General features: G+C 39.4%; 2 protein-coding genes across 5 annotated transcripts in view; both read right to left on the bottom strand.

Moving 5' to 3' along the window:
* ABCB4 (ATP binding cassette subfamily B member 4) overlaps positions 1–16,122 on the bottom strand; it is a 97,351-nt gene extending 81,229 nt beyond the window's left edge. For 2 of the 4 annotated variants that reach the window (XM_060196294.1, XM_060196295.1), the window contains exons 1-3: positions 15,252–15,467; positions 12,028–12,085; positions 4,735–4,885 (exon numbers count right to left, since the gene is read on the bottom strand). In XM_060196294.1, coding sequence (XP_060052277.1) covers positions 4,735–4,885; positions 12,028–12,085; positions 15,252–15,334 — 292 coding nt within the window. In that variant the 5' untranslated portion in view covers positions 15,335–15,467. Of the gene's footprint in view, positions 1–4,734; positions 4,886–12,027; positions 12,086–15,251; positions 15,468–15,998 lie in introns of those variants that run through there. The other 2 variants (XM_060196293.1, XM_060196296.1) reach the window with 2 other exon arrangements.
* Positions 3,491–3,927, bottom strand: LOC107522982 (small nuclear ribonucleoprotein G-like). Its single transcript, XM_060196299.1, has one exon. It carries the CDS (start codon positions 3,869–3,871, stop codon positions 3,641–3,643), a length of 231 nt encoding a protein of 76 aa, XP_060052282.1. The 5' UTR covers positions 3,872–3,927; the 3' UTR covers positions 3,491–3,640.
* Positions 16,123–17,462: the final 1,340 nt, after the last annotated feature.

Below are 17,462 nucleotides of genomic sequence, written 5' to 3'. Positions count from 1 at the left end.
GAGAGGGTTGCTTCACAATTGATGAAGCAGGTCTGCAGGTGACTATCTTTCTCTCCCCCTCTCTGTCTTCCCCTCCTCTCTCCATTTCTCTCTGTCCTAAAAAACAAGGGCAGCAATAATAACAATAATATAAACAACAACAACAATAAACAACAGGGGCAACAAAAGGGAAAAATGGCCTCCAGGAGAAGTGGATTCGAGTGCAGGCACTGAGCCTCAGCAATAACCCTGGAGGCAAGATAAATAAATAAATAAACAAACAAACAGAAAAAAAGGCATTCAAAATCAGTAGACTGGTAGGGTAGGTACTGAGAGCCAGTGATAATCCTAATGATCTAAATAAATACACTTACAAATAAAGTTACATAGGAGGATTTGTCACTTTTGAATCTTACTAATCAGTGTTTAATTTCCTTAATTATGCTTTTCCTTTCTTCTCTCTTATAGAAATATTTAGCACACTGAGCTGGGCAGTGACACAGTGGGTTAAGCATACAAGGGCCAGCATAAAGAAATATTTAGCACAAAATAAAGAGTTTGTGTTGCCTGGGCAGCTTAAACAGTAGGGGTAGTTGCTACTTAAGGTAATAGGGGCACAAAAATGGTTATCCTCTCAACCATGAGGTAATTCGAAGTTATTCAGGACATGTCAATTTCTCCACAGAATTCTCTAGATCGTTATAATCATACTTAGCACAAAATATATTAAGTTCCTAGTACTTTGTAGAAAAACTTTTTCCTATGAATCCCTATTTAAGACTTTGGATGCAGAATAATTTAGACATAGTTTCTGCACAACCAAGTCACTGTGAAAGGATGACCTTGTCATGAAGTCGTTTCATTCTGTTGACAAGGACAGGATCTATTCACAGTAAGTCATTGTCAGACCCTCTTGTAATTTAAATCTCTTTTTCTTCTAACATTCCCTTCACATTTGGTTCATGAGTAGCAGTCCAAGAATCTAACAATTCCAAAGAACAGACCGCAAACAGTATCTCTGAGATGAGCTAGTGTACTCAGTTAAGTTTAGCTCAATACTCTGTCATCTCTCAGCCTCCAAGATAACTTTTTTTTTTTGCTAAATTCTGCAACTCTTTAACATATCAAGGAGTTCTTTGGATTTACAATGAGCACCCCTTAAAAGATCTTATTTTCTCCAAAACAGGTATGAAAACTTTTTTTCAACAAATCACTATAGATTAGACATTAAAAACTCAAAATATTTGAGAAATTCTCTATTTCATATCCTCCAAAATAACAGTAGCTATGGAGAAGTGAGGGCATTATAATTTAAAGGCTACTGAAATTAAATTCTAATCAGAGGTCCATCAGTGACATAAGCAGTTTCCCAGCTCCTGAGATCCTGAATTTGGTCCTGCACATAATACATAGCACCTGTTTTCCATGTCCAACTTCAAAGCTATTGGTTGCAATATTAGAAACAAGTGAAAAGAAACAAAACTGTCAAATAAGAAAGCTGTGGATTAAGTCTGGTGTAAGAAAAAAAAAGAGCAGGATTAATAAAAGTGGTTCAAGTGCTAACTCATCTGTGACAAATGTAATGTATTATTTTAATCTGATATCTTTTTTCCACAAAAACTTGTCTTGATGTATACATAGCTTAAAAGTTACCATCTTAAAAGTTACCATGACAACCCTTCAGCTTCATTACTCGGGTGAGACCTTTCCTTTTATAGTACACTCTAATTTCATCTCAGGTGGTTCACTTTCTAACAAAGTCCCATAACCTAGATATACACCAGTTTCTGTGAGAGAGAGCTTATGTGCACACGTATCCATAAACTACTGCAAAATATATACCTGAAAGCAGAAGTACACTAGAGTTTTCAGTGAGTACCTCCCTAACACTTCCTCTCCACTATTCCAAGCTTGGGATCCATGATTGCTCAACAAATTGTTTGGCTTTGTATGTTAACTCTCTTTTCAATCACCAGGTTCCACATGCCACCAGGATGCTGGCCAGGCTTCCCTGGATTGAAGACCCCACCAATGTGTCCTGGAGCTCAGCTTCCCCAGAGACACACCTTACTAGGGAAAGAGAGAGGCAGACTGGGAGTATGGACCGACCAGTCAACGCCCATGTTCAGTGGGGAAGCAATTACAGAAGCCAGACCTTCTACCTTCTGCAACCCTCAACGACCCTGGGTCCATGCTCCCAGAGGGATAGAGAATGGGAAAGCTATCATGGGAGGGGGTGGGTTATGGGGATTGGGAGGTGGGAATTGTGTGGAGTTGTACCCCTCCTACCTTATGTTTTTGTTCATTAATCCTTTCTTAAATAAAAAATTTAAAAAAAAAAAGAAAAAAAAAGTTACCATCTTTACTCTATTAACTGTAAAGTAAGTTCACATTGTTGTACAACCATTCTCCAGACCTTTTTATCTTGCTAAACTGAAATTATATTCTCATTAAACAACAACTCTCTCTCCCACTGCCTAGTCCCTGGCAAACACTACTCTTTCGGTTTCTAAAAATTTTATTGTTTCAGGAACTTCATAAATGAAGTCATACATTTTTTATTTTTGTGATATAATTTATGTTAATTAGTATAACATCATCAAGGTTCATACTCTTCTGATGTAAGCAAGTACTTCCTTCTAAGGCTGAATAATATTGCATTGTATGTGTAGGTCTCACATTTGTTTATTCATTCATCTGTTAATCTGATTTTAAACCTGATGTGTCTGCATACTCATATTATCCAGTCATATATGATGCACAATAGATCTTCTAGGAAGTAAAAGGAAAATTAAGTAGAAGATTCCTATGACTTATTTCCTTAAAGTCTAAATATTCTATTGTATCCCTATTTTACCTTTATGGTATGTAAGTAAAAATTTTGGCTACTGATCAAACACACAAAAAAATCCAGGCACACTTTCCCAAACACATTTTTAAAAGAGAAAGTACAGTTAATGACATGGTGGAATAATGTATATTGTCATGGACATGGTTTGACTGGCAGAAAGACCTAGTATTGAATTCTGTCCTAAAACTCACCAGTTATATTACTTTGGTGAAGCTATTTTCATCGCCAAGCCTCAGTATCCTCTTATGTCACAGAAGACAATAAAAACTACTATGTAGGGGAGTCGGGCTGTAGCGCAGCGGGTTAAGCGCAGGTGGCGCTAAGCTCAAGGACCGGCGTCAGGATCCCGGTTCGAGCCCCCGGCTCCCCACCTGCAGGCAGGTCCCTTCACAGGCGGTGAAGCAGGTCTGCAGGTGTCTGTCTTTCTCTCCCCCTCTCTGTCTTCCCCTCCTCAAAAAAACTACTATGTAGGACTGTTCTTGTAACAGTTAAATAAAATAGGATCTAGTACAAAATAAATACAAGGATTACTTTTTTATATAATGAGGTTCTTAGAGAAAGTTGTAGATGAGCATAAATAAATAAATTGTGATTTTTGTAGGAGTTTTCTTTTTTAAAACCATTTGAAGGATGCTGTCACTGAATTTCTAAAAGGTATACTTTATTTTTTTTTACTTTTGACTATTACAAAAGTTTATTTAACAAAACTCAGTAAGAAAAGGTACATAACCTAATTTTTATATCAAAGTGAAAAGATGCAGTGGAAGAGGGGACATGTTGAACAATCTTCTTGTTGAACAGTCATTGTATTTATACTCGTTCCAAGGCTTCTAACATGATGATGCTATTTCCACGTATTACCACCATCCCAATATTGTTTTGTTGCCCATTAGTTGCCATTTCCACACATTCATCTATCACAAGGTTCATAAACGGGTCAAATTCCCACAGAATTCCTTGGACATGTCTACCGCCATTTAATTTCAATGACAACTTCTTGTCCATAAATTTTTTCAATTCAGGAGGATGAGCCTTGCTCATGGTGTCTACTCTGCGAGCTCAAAGGCACTTCCCAGACAAAATTAAAGGTATACTTTTAAGTATGTATATGAGTAAATCCTAACTGGTAAAACCAAGTAACTGTATGCTCCTAAGTAACTATACTTATGTCCTACAAAGTTAACCAAAGTTGTAGTTCTCTGTTGATGAACAGAAAACTCTTGCTGTTATCTAAATGACAGAATCTATTTTACTTGAATATCTTTGTCATAAAAACTGCCTTTCCTTTAACCCAATTTTTTTTTTCTAATGACCTTAACTAATAGACCTCCTTTGGCTCCTCAATAGTTATAGTCCTTTGGGTGAGTTTCAAAGCACATCTTCTCATACTGAATCCATTTACTCTCTAAGTGAAGTGCTATATCAAGTTTCATTCAATGTAGCTACCCCAAAATTTGACATGCAAAATGGGTATAATTTGAACAAGCAAGGTTGAGAGAAAGAAAAGAAAAACAGAAACAGATTTACAAACTGAGTATAGTTAAGTACAGCTATGTTAAGTGATGCATGTTGAAGTTCATCAATAATCACTACTGGGATGTACACTGCACAGCTGTATTTTCATGATTTTACTGTCTTCCTGTAAAGTTGCATTCCAACTTTATGCAGATATAATGTTATCTCTATGTTTTCCTTATCCTACGTTAAAAGTCAAACAGCATACACCTATTTAGTAAAATTTAAATTGTAAGTTTTTAAAGAACTTCACTACTTATCTAATATCTGGAACCACTCAGATGCCCAAATCATTAAACAAGTAGATGATGAATAGCAAAATCAATTTTTAATCATTCACCCAGTTAAAGAAATACTGAAGACATTTTAAAAATAGAAAAGAAATTTACCTGGTAAGGAGAAATTTACTTCAGTATTGACAAACTTATCAGTCATTTCTCCAAATATTATCATCATGAGGGGAAGACTGGACCCATGAGCTATAGCCATTATTGTGCCCAGAGACATCAATAATTTATCCTGCCAATCAGAATATCGAAACTAAAAAAAAAGAAAAGGGGGAGGAGAGGATAAAAAATTCTTACCTGCAGAATAGAATTTATCAAAATTATATATTCTTTGGATTTTTAGGATTAGTACTTCAGTAGTAGCTGCAAATAAATATTTTAGGAAAGTAAATTTTCAATTCAACTCATTGACAAATGAATTTCAAGGTTGTTTTTTTTTTTTTACTATGTATTCTGTGAGAAAGTCAAGTGAATTCTGTTTTATCACTGTCTTATTTGATCAAATGATTGCTACAATCAGAAGGAAAAAAAGCTTGATTTCATTAAAAAATACTGCTTGGAATTACACACACACACCAATACCCCACATCCTTTAAAATAACATTTACCAAGTTGTAGATGCTACCATGATGCCGTCCTGACATCCCTGGGCTGACGTCAGCCTCATCAATGTGTCCCAGACCTCACCTCTCCAGAGTTCCACCACACAGGGAAAGACAGAAATAGGCTGGGCTTCCCACATACACCTCAAGGACATCTTTGATGAATCAAACCCAAATGCAAGGAAGACTAAAGCAGAAACAAACCAATGGGACTACATCAAATTGAAAAGCTTCTGCACATCCAAAGAAACTATTAAACAAACAGAGAGACCCCTCACAGAATGGGAGAAGATCTTCACATGCCAGACATCAGACAAGAAACTAATCACCAAAATATATAAAGAGCTCAGCAAACTTAGCACCAAAAAAGCAAATGATCCCATCCAAAAATGGGCAGAGGATATGAACAAAACATTCACCTCAGAGGAGATCCAAAAGGCTAACAAACATATGAAAAACTGCTCTAGGTCACTGATTGTCAGAGAAATGCAAATTAAGACAACACTAAGATACCACCTCACTCCTGTAAGAATGGCATACATAAAAAGGACAGCAGCAACAAATGCTGGAGAGGATGTGGGGACAGAGGAACCCTTTTACATTGCTGGTGGGAATGTAAATTGGTACAGCCTCTGTGGAGAGCAGTCTGGAAAACTCTCAGAAGGCTAGACATGGACCTTCCATATGATCCAGTAATTCCTCTCCTGGGGTTATACCCCAAAGACTCCATAACACCCAACCAAAAAGAGGTGTGTACTCCTATGTTCATAGCAGCACAATTCATAATAGCTAAAACCTGGAAGCAACCCAGGTGCCCCACAACAGATGAGTGGCTAAGAAAGCTGTGGTATATATACACAATGGAATACTATGCAGCTATCAAGAACAATGAACCCACCTTCTCTGACCCATCTTGGACAGAGCTAGAAGGAATTATGTTAAGTGAACTAAGTCAGAAAGATAAAGATGAGTATGGGATGATCCCACTCATCAACAGAAGTTGACTAAGAAGATCTGAAAGGGAAACTAAAAGCAGGACCTGATCAAATTGTAAGTAGGGCACCAAAGTAAAAACCCAGTGGTGAGGGGTAGACATGCAGCTTCCTGGGCCAGTGGGGGGTGGGAGTGGGTGGGAGGGATGGGTCACAGTCTTTCGGTGGTGGGAATGGTGTTTATGTACACTCCTAGCAAAATGTAGACATATAAATCAGTAGTTAATTAATATGAGAGGGGGAAAATCAGTTGTATGTCTCAAAGTTTCTCAAAACACAAACTGAATCTTTTTAATATATAGGCTGTGTATTTGATATGCGGACTCTCTCAAAAGCCTAGACCAAGTAGATTAGAAGCATCCAATAGCACAGCTATATACAAGATACTGGATACTGTACAGCAAACCATAACAAAAGGACTTTTCAAAGTTAACCCAATTACCAAATAATGTGATGATAACATTAACTATCGATTGTCTTTTTGAACCCTAAGACAGCAGGAACCTCACATCTCCACTATAGAGCCCCTACTTCCCCCAGTCCTGGAACCCTTGGACAGGGCCCACTTTCCCGTATGCGTCTCCCAATCCAAACCAAATAATACTGCATCCGCCAATCACAACCTATCCAATGCAACGATTGCCACCTCAACATGCTTCACCTCAGACTGTGTCCAGAGACTTCACGTGTGGAATGACAACCCTTCAGCTTCATTACTCGGGTGAGACCTTTCCTTTTATAGTACACTCTAATTTCATCTCAGGTAGTTCACTTTCTAACAAAGTCCCATAACCTAGATATACACCAGTTTCCGTGAGAGAGAGCTTATGTTCACACGTATCCATAAACTACTGCAAAATATATACCTGAAAGCAGAAGTACATTAGAGTTTGCAGTGAGTACCTCCCTAACACTTCCTCTCCACTATTCCAAGCTTGGGATCCATGATTGCTCAACAAATTGTTTGGCTTCGTATGTTTACTCTCTTTTCAATCACCAGGTTCCAGATGCCACCAGGATGCTGGCCAGGCTTCCCTGGATTGAAGACCCCACCAATATGTCCTGGAGCTCTGCTTCCCCAGAGACACACCTTACTAGGGAAAGAGAGAGGCAGACTGGGATTCTGGACCGACCAGTCAACGCCCATGTTCAGCGGGGAAGCAATTACAGAAGCCAGACCTTCTACCTTCTGCAACCCTCAATGACCTTGGGTCCATGCTCCCAGAGGGATAGAGAATGGGAAAGCTATCAGGGGAGGGGGTGGGTTATGGAGATTGGGTGGTGGGAATTGTGTGGAGTTGTACCCCTCCTACCTTATGGTTTTGTTAATTAATCCTTTCTTAAATAAAAAATTAAAAAAAAAAAGAAATAGGCTGGGGGTATGGATTAACCTGACAATACCCATCCAGAGGAGAAGCAATTAGAGAAGCCAGACCTTCCACCTTCTGCACCCCATAAAGAATTTTGGTCCATACTCCCAGAGGGATAAAGATTAGGGAAGCTTCCAGTGGAGAAGATAGGACATGTAATTCCTGTAGTGAGAACTGTGTAGAATTATACCCCTGTTATCTTATAATCTTACTAATCATTATTAAATCACAAATAAAAATTTAAAAATAACATTCAGAGTACTTCAGAGAAATAATTATAAATGTGTGGTCGGGGGAAAAGTCCTCTGAGTTTTGAAGATTATTTTTAATTTGTTTTCTTTTTTTCCTTTTTTTTAATTTAAGAAAGGAGACATTAATGAAACCATAGAATAAATAAGAGGGGTACAATTCCGCACAATTCCCATAACCCGATCTCCACATCCCCTCCCCTCCCCTGATAGCCTTCCCATTCTCTATCTCTCTGGGAGTATGGATCCAGGGTCATTGTGGGTTGCAGAGGGTGGAAGGTCTGGCTTCTGTAATTGCTGCCCCGCTGAACATGGGCATTGACGGGTTGATCCGTACTCCCAGTACTCCCAGTCTGCCTCTCTCTTTCCCTAGTAGGGTTGGGCTCTGAGAAAGCAGAGCTCCAGTACACATTGATGGGGTCATCTGTCCAGGGAAGACTTTTTTTAAGGCAGCTCAGTAGTGAAGTGAGTGTATGGAATTCAATATTCACTTCTATATAAAACTTTAGGGAATTCTTGCTCATGGGAATGCTGCTATTTGCAGCTTATTGAGGAATAGGGGAGTTATTGGAATAAGAATTGAGGAAGCTCTAGTGGAGGTTGTATTGTTATGTGGAAAACTGAGAAATGTTATGCATGTACAAACTATTGTATTTACTGTTGAATGTAAAATATTAATCCCCCAATAAAGGGAAAAAAAGAGTTGAGGAAGGGAGCATGTAAGGAATGTTTAGGCTTAGAACAAGTGGATTAGAAATTACAGAGTGCTCAGGTAATTAATTCCATCTTAAAAAATTCCTAAAGTGCACAGTATAAAATGTGGGAGGTGATATCACAGAGAGATATATAAGGTCTGGTGGGTGTCATTAAGAACTCTGAACTAGTACTATATACAGAAGGAAGGGATGAGGCCACCCGTCACGTTTAAGTGAACAACATCCAAGAACTAACATGCTAATCAGTGTCATATCACATTACTTGAAGACTGAGTAATATAATACTCTACCTTTTTAGTCTTCTCAATTTCTTGCTTTTCTCCCCATTTTTGATAGCTCATTCTCTTTATTTCCCCCTCTGCCTTCTAGATTTTTGCCTTTTCCATTTTTATCTTTTTCCCTCTGTCTCATATCTTTTTAAATTCTTTCCCTTTACCCATTTTCCCAGTCCCACCTTCTTCTTTCAGATAAGGAACAGTCAACAGGAGCATGGGTGATGAATCAGACTTCGTAGAATAGATATCCTGAGACCTGAAGTTGAGTCAGACTGGGTCAATCTACTTTTGAGGTCAAAAGCATATATATGAGAGTGTGTATGTAAACTGTTTTGAGTCCATAGTTTCATGTCAAGAAGGCTAAATTCCATCATCAAACAGGCAAGGAAGCAACAGTCAAAAAAAAAAAAAGACAGAAGCCAAGGCAAGTGGAGCTAGACATTTACAAGAGAAGCAGATGGGGAGTCGGGCAGTAGTGCAGCGGGTTAAGCGCAAGTGGCATGAGGCGCAAGGACCAGTTTAAGGATCCCGGTTGGAGCCTCCCGCTCCCACCTGCAGGGGAGTCGCTTCACAGGCGGTGAAGCAGGTCTGCAGGTGTCTATCTTTCTCTCCTCTCTCCATTTCTCTCTGTCCTATCCAACAACGACGACAACAAGAATAACTACAACAATAAAACAACAAGGGCAACAAAAGGGAATAAATAAATAAATGAGTAAATAAAGAAAAAAAAGAGAAGTAGATGATGAGGTCAAAGGCAAATGGGAAAGAGTCCCCCAAACTTACTATAAAATCAACTGTAGTCCCTAAAGTTTATTTTAGAGACTTCTGGGATAGGGAGTAGAATACTATAGTTTGTCGGCCACTATTTAAATACCAGGATCAAGTCATTTACTAGACATTTACATAAAGTTCATGAAAATTTATATACTTTCCATTTTTTGTATAGTTATTTTTAATTTGTTGTTGCCACTAGAGTTATTACTGGGATTTGGTGCCTGTATGATGAATCCACTGCTCCTAGCTGTCATTTCTTTTTCTCTTATTTGATAAAACAGAGAGAAATGGGGGGGAGGCATAAAAAGAGAGAGACATACCAAAAGCACTGCCTTTTTAAAAAAAATATTTATTCCCCTTTGTTGCCCTTGTTTTATTGTTGTAGTTATTATTGTTGTTTTCGTCATTGGATAGGACAGAGAGAAATGGAGAGAGGAGGGGAAAACAGAGAAGGAGAAAGAAAGACAAACACCTGCAGACATGATTCACCGTCTATGAAGCGACTTCCCCACGCTGGGGGCTCAAACTGAGATCCTTCCACGAGTCCTTGTGCTTTGCGTCATGTGCAATTAACTGCTGCGCTACCGCTCAACTCCCAAAGCACTGCTTTACTGGTTTCAAATCTTTACCCTTACAAGTGGGGTTGAACCCTGGTCCTTACACATAATAATGAGTGCACTCAGCTGGGTGTGTCACCACCCAGTCCCTTTAAATCCTTTTCATAATAATTAAGTTTTTGTTTCAAAGCTTGAATTTAAAATTATATGAATTTCACAGCAAATTATAAGTAGGCCTAGATTTGTTTTCAGTACTTTGCAACAGAACAAAACATCTCCAACTCTTTTTAGGACACTGTTTTATCCTCAAGTCTCTTTCAGAAAAATTAGTTCACTCAGAGACTGAAAAAGTTACAATTAAACTTAATTGTAATTTGAACTTAAAAATTCAAATGAAAATTTCTACATTTCTATCTAAAGGTTTCCAATTTTTTTATTATCTGTAGGAGGCAGATTTTAAATCTTTCTATTTAAATTCGCAGACAGAGTTTTACAATTTATTGGCTAAAGCACTAAGCTTTTTTAAAAATTTACTCTTACTAAGATTTTTAAACAAAACAGCACGAGAATAAGAGGAGAAGTGAATGAATGAGGGCTTTGTAGTAATATGATCAGTGTGTAGCAATGTTCAAGACCAAGGAGATGTTTTGGTGCCTTTTTACAGTTTACTTACTAAGTTGGAGATTTTAGCTAACATGCCAGTCAATATCAAATTCTTTGCTACCAAAATATAGCTACCACAGTTTGAAACACATCACATTTGTTCCAACTGGGCAAGAATTCTCATAACCTACCTCTCTTAGCTATATTAAAAATGAAAATCAGACTAAACTTCTAAAAATATGTTGGCCTGCTTTGTGCCAATAAAAAATACTGAAAATTGTTTTATGTAATCTGAATTACCAAGAGTTACTCTAAATTTAATCAATTTTCCTGAAGTCAAAGGGAAATGAAGATTTCATAGTTATTGTAAAGACTCTCTAGTTAACAATGAATTTATATGTAAATTTATTTCAAGCTAAGTGTGTGTACGTGTGTGTATGTATTTAACAAAACAGCAACGAATTTTCTTGAAATTAATTAGTTTATATCTGTTACAGATACAAATCATACTTCAATGTTTTCTGTACACAACACAGAAACTATCACTGCCTGGATACTATGTTGTTGACAATCTTTACTATTATTATTATTATTATAGCTTTGGGGCTACATTTCTCATGGCTGACTTTTTCAGATACAGACTCACAGAGAAAGGGGAAGAAACCACAGCATCAACTGCCTTCAGCACTTTGAAGCCTAGAATTGAAACTGGGACACACACAGCAAGCAGTACACAACTCTAGTCATTTTGCCAGACCTTGGAGACAATCTTAAAGTTCCTATACTCTTGTTGGACATTATGCCCTACTCCATTGTTGATACTATGGTCTATTTACATAATCATTGTTTTGCCTGAGACCTGCCCTGCCTGCAGGGTATTGGTTTATCCCATTGGTTAGAACCTTCACAACAGCTGCTATGGAAGCTTTCTACCTTCTTGCTCTTTTCTTTTCTCCACCCCCTCTCCTAGCCATTGCCTTTTCTGACCTGTCACTTCCATTTCAAAAGATATAAAGGTGTTGTCTCTGATCAATAAAGACGCATTGTGTTTCCGCTCAGCCACGAGTTCCTGGTTCCTCTCCTGCGTAGCTGAGTAAGCAGCAGCCCAGGTTGGCTCCAGTCGAGTTCTCTCCAACCCAGAGAGCACGTGCCCGGAAAGAAACACCCTCACACCAGCCTGGTATACTCTAAATGTTGATATAAACACTAAATATGAAGGAAAGAAAGAAGTATTCACATTTAGTATTTCATAGCTTACCAGTGTTAGTGGCCCAATCAGTGTTACTTTCTTCATTTTTTTCTTGTCTTGGTTGCTGTAAAAAACATAGTTGACTGAATTTAAAACAGCTACAAAACATTTCACAGTCAAATATGTTTCAGCAGTTATCACAATCAACAATTGTTTTAAAATAAAAACAGCATGTGCAAAATTGTAAAAAAAAAAAAAAAAAAAACCAGTTTAACTAAAAACTGCAAGATGATCATGAAGCACAAATGTAACTGTCCAAGGTACTATATGGATATATAACTAAAGTGGGGATGGTTATCAGTTTTACAGAACTCACAGATCAGAAGGGAGATGGATATATTTATAATATTGGCCAAACAATAAAACGATCCCAAATTAGTAAAACACACACACACACACACACACACACACACACACACACACACACACACACCTTTCCAAACGATTATGAAGGGTAACATCAGAAAATCCTGTTGGCCTGACTTCCCTGGACAGATGACCTCACCAGATGTCCTGGAACCCCACCTCCCTAGAGGCCTGCTCTACTAGGAAAAAATAGAAACAGGCTGGGAGTATGGATTGATCTGCCAACACCCATCTCCAGAGGAGAAGCAATTACAGAAGCCAGAACTCCCACCTTCTGCACTGTACAATGATCTTGGGTCCATGTTCCCAAAGGGATAAAGAACAGCAAAATTTCCAATGGAGGGGGTGGGATATGGAACTCTGGTGGTAGGAGTTATGTGCAATTGCACCCCTCTTATCCTACCATCTTGTTGATCATTATCAAATCAATAAAAAAAATACTGTTGGCACTTTATTCAAATTATGTGTAGAATTCAAATATTTCTTACTCTTTTGTCTATATCCTTACAGTGCAATGTACAAGGCGGTTGCTAGTCTCTTTACTTCTACTTATACCAAATTCATTCTATCATCAATGAAGTGGCCAGAAATAATTAACTAATAAAGGTCACATTATGCTATTTCCCTGCTCAAAAGTCTAGATTTCTCTCTCTCTCTCTCTCATTCTCTCTCACCCGTTCGTGTGTGTGTGTGTGTGTGTGTCTCATTCTTTTTTTTTTCCAGGGTAGATGCTGAAATCATTACATTGGCCTCTAGAGCCCTATAGTAATCTATTTCCTTTTAACCTCCTGAACTACATCTCTCTCTCCCACCACTGGCTTATCCTATTGCTGTTCCTTTATGAATAAATCAAATATGTTTCAATTTCAGGGTCTCTGCATTATCATTTACCTCTGCCAGGAATACTCTGCTCTCAAACACCCAAATATTTCTCTCTTTTCTTTTCTTCAAATTGCTTTATTAGGCTAATAATGATTTATCAGACAATTATCACATGAGTAGTTTATCTCCTCTATCTTTCAAGTCTATTCAAATGGTGTCTTCTCAGTAAAATCCAGCTTGACTACTCACTTTAAATTGTAAACCCCTTCCTTGTGCACTGACGACTTAATTATGATTCATGCTTTTTCCCCTATAGTATTCATAACCTTCTAAGACTTGCTAAGTTTAGTTATGTAGTATGTATATCATTTAGGACTGCCCTCCATATAACAATGCAAACTCCCTGAGGACACCACTTTTTTTTTAAATAAACTTAAAATGCATTTATGTCCAGATAGTTAACAACATTTTGTTTAAGACTTGATCTCAAACTACTTAGAACATAGGGTAATATCAAAGAACAGAAATATATTCAAAAGAATGTGCCATAGGTAGAAGCAGCATGATTGAAACAAGAATATAACTCTCTATTTGCCCTAAACAGCTGAAGTGAACCTCACTGAACATATATGGCTTGATGTGCTTTTATAAAATTTAGTCTCATGACATTTAATTGCATAGCATTACAGTGTTTATTCTTCACTTTTTGTATTTCTCATTTAAACTGTTTTCTTCTTTTCAATCTAAGGCTCTGAGCTTTACTTCTGAGAATTTCCTTGTGCTCTGGATTGATACTGCAACTTCTACAGTGTTAGTTCATTTGTACACTCATCAGATGTTCAGCCAGTGCAATACATAAATAGCCTTCTTCTTGAAAATGCCATCTATTTATAGATTCACAGTCAATTCCAGCCTAAATTGCCACCTATTAAATAAAACCACAATTTTCTAGCAGAAGTAATACGATTTTCCAATTCTGTATAGCAAACTAAATTTTATATGCATGAATACCACAGTACTTAAAAAGAACAGAGCGATATTCACTGCACCAAAAAAATAAAGGACTAAGATAATGCTTCAGTTTAAATATCAGATAGTCAAATTTCCAAATTGACTAATCAGTTCCCTTGCAGCTTAAGGGCACAGGACAGAGCCTGATAAATATGTCCCTGTGGGTGATTAATCGGTGACACAGGTCAATTCGTTTTGGGTGGCCTGGCATGAACTCATAGATCATAACAGCCTCATAAACTATTTGAGGCACACGGCGAAAATGATTCACAATTACCACAGTGAAAGAGGAAACAAGGACAACACACCACTGACTGGTCATTTCTGTCCCTACTCAGTATGGCCTGTGAAGTTCGCCTAACAAGAGCCCCTGGGAACCAAAGAACCAGTACAGGGAGAAAGACCTGCAAGTCAAAGAAGTGTTTAGCCTTTCCTTCAGCATCTGAACAGAAACTGATTTGAAAGTTCAGGTTAGGGAAGAATGAGGCTGGTCTAGAACCACCACCACCCTCCCCACCGCCACACTGCACTGAAGGGAAAAATTAGGAATTGTGGGCACAGGGAAGAGTGGGAGGAGGCAAAAGGAGGAATAGGAACAGTGGGAGAAGGGAGTTAGTTTGCTTCACAAGCCTGGTTCAAAAAGCATCAGGGTCCACAATAGGTGTCTAACAATCCAAAAGCACACTATACCAGATAACATCTATGAAAATTATTTGTAAAAAAAAAAAAAAAGTTTTGAGTTATATAACACACGGAATGTTATACAACACAGATACTCGTGCCATCAAGCTGCACAAAGGGAAGAGGGCATTTCCAAAGACAACCTCTTCTTCCAGGGCCTGTTACAAAAAGAAGTTTCAAGTTATTCCTTGAGGGAGGTCAATATCGCAGACAAGACCCTCCAAAGAAGCTCCAAAACAAAGACCTAAAGGCAGCAACAGCTTTCCCTCTACCCTCTCTCAACTTCTAAAGATGAATTCGGCGGCCCCGCTGATTCGCGCGTAGCGGAGAAGCCTTGACTGCTGGAAAGTTACCTGCTGCTGCTGCTTAGTTCAAAGTCGTCTTGCGCGCTCCTGGGGCGCCCGACAGTTCCTTTCCCGCCGTCCTCGAGATCCATCTTCGCCTGCGGAGACAGCACAGACTCAGGACCAGATGAACCCGCCCCAGCTGCGGGGTGTCTTGGTTGGAGGGGAAGGGGAGGGAACCGCCAGCCTCCCCGCAAGTTTCGCTGGAAGTGTTGCAGCCCATTCACGGGTCTCCAGACTTGGCGGCGCGGGGCACAGGTCTGGTAGCTTCCCCCGCCCCGTGCCCTCTGTCCCAGGGCTTTCCCGCCGCAGCCGGGGCCTCCCTCAGCACCCACCCCTCTCGCTCCTCGCTGTGCCTCGCGGCGCCCGTCCCCCCCGCCCTCGCCCCCACGCGCTCGGGGCCGCGGAGACGCCGGGCGCTGCAGTAACAGCTCCCGCCGCCCGCCTGGCTCCCTCCGCCAACCCCGTACGGTGAACGGCCAGCGTGCAGCCCTCGCCGCCGGGGGCGCTCCGGGCGCACCGCCACCGCCCACCCGGGCGAGCCGCCAGCCCCAGTGGAGCAGCTGCGGCCGATAAGCCTGGTGCCGCCGGGGGTTCTGGCTGCCTAGTCGGCGGGGCCACTCGAACCTCCCCAAAGGGATTGTCACAGTCTCCCCGGCGTGAGGGTTTTCGGTTTAAACTCAGGCGGGGATCAGTTTCCTCAAAAATCCACAATCACAGGGCGCTCGAGGACCGAGAGAGATCAGCTATACTTGCCTTCCACTTCAGAATGGCCAAGTTTGGTCTCAGTGACCTGGGGGACCCCGAGAATTAACCAGGGCCGGCCCAGAATCTTGTCACGTTCTGCTCCTTGGAGAAGCGAAGCGCGCCGCCAGTGTTCTCTGAATACTTGGTGACTCTGAGAAGAAACTTACCTGATTCAGAACCGCGTTTTTATAAGAGGAAACTAATGCCCACAGAGATTAAGTCCCGCCCGAGGCGGCGTCAGGGGACCAGAGTTCAGCCTCCAGTCCCCTCCCCTGCTTTCCCTGCTGTGATCTTAAATTTCTCTATATACTAAACTACCTGTCTCTACACTTAGAAAAGCTAATTAACTTTCCTATGTGAGTCTACTGTCACTAATGTCTCCAAAAAGGGAAGTGTCTAAAGGAGCAACAAGTTATCGTGATTTTGAAGCCAGTGAGATTCAAACGCACAATTCACTATTTTTTTTACCTGTGTGAACTTGCACACTTTTCACTGGGTCTCAGTTCCCTCATATGCAAAATGAGGATTGAAAAAAAAAACTCTCTTGATTGTGAGAAAATACAGAAAGAAGGTAAAATTAGGGAGGATTTAGGTCCTTGAATATGATAGCAGAGGAGGACCTAATAAGAGTTGGATTGTTATGTGGAAAACTGGGAAATGTTATGCATGTACAGACTATTGTATTTTACTGTCAACTGTAAACCATTAATCCCCCAATAAAGAAATTTTAAAAAGAAGGTAAAATTATCCATTACTGTGCCTAAAGCATAGTACACACTCAACAAATAATGGTTTTTAATCCTTCTAAAAAGTTGAGAGCATTATCTTTTATCTCCCAGTACCTCTTATTAAAACAAAAGTTATTCCATGATTTTCTCAGATCTCCAGAGAACCTTAAAGATGAGCATAGTAGAAGGGAGGGTGCAGACTGTTTGATATGAATCTCACCTGCCATCTTCTGTCTGACCTTATGCATTTCATTTAACTATTGATTCAACCTCTGAATCCATGGAAGAGGGTTGTTATTAGAATTAGACATATTCAGTACTCTGAAAAGTAGGTTTTGCGGCTTCTTATTATCTTTTTTTATTATCTTTAATTGGATATTAATCAGCTTAGCAATAAATTCTGAGACTAATGAAAAAATTGCTGTGAAGGACAGCTGTTATCTGTGATGCAAGTTTCTATGTCTTGTCCTAATTGATGACACTGGTTGGAAGGTAAAAAAATGTTCCTCTTCGTATAAGAATATATTTATTACATACACAATGGAATACTATGCAGCTATTAAGAACAATGAACCTGTGGTACAGGAAGTGGCACAGTGGATAAAGCACTGGATTCTCAACCATGAGGTCCTGAGTTCGATCTCCGGCAGCACATGTACCAGAGTGATGTCTGGTTCTTTCTCTTGTCCTATCTTTCTCATGAATAAATAAATAAATTCTTTAAATAATAAAAAAAAAAGAACAA

The sequence above is a fragment of the Erinaceus europaeus genome, chromosome 8, assembly GCF_950295315.1.
Source record: "Erinaceus europaeus chromosome 8, mEriEur2.1, whole genome shotgun sequence".
Taxonomy (NCBI): domain Eukaryota; kingdom Metazoa; phylum Chordata; class Mammalia; order Eulipotyphla; family Erinaceidae; genus Erinaceus; species Erinaceus europaeus.
This window is presented reverse-complemented; position numbering and strand designations above follow the sequence as displayed.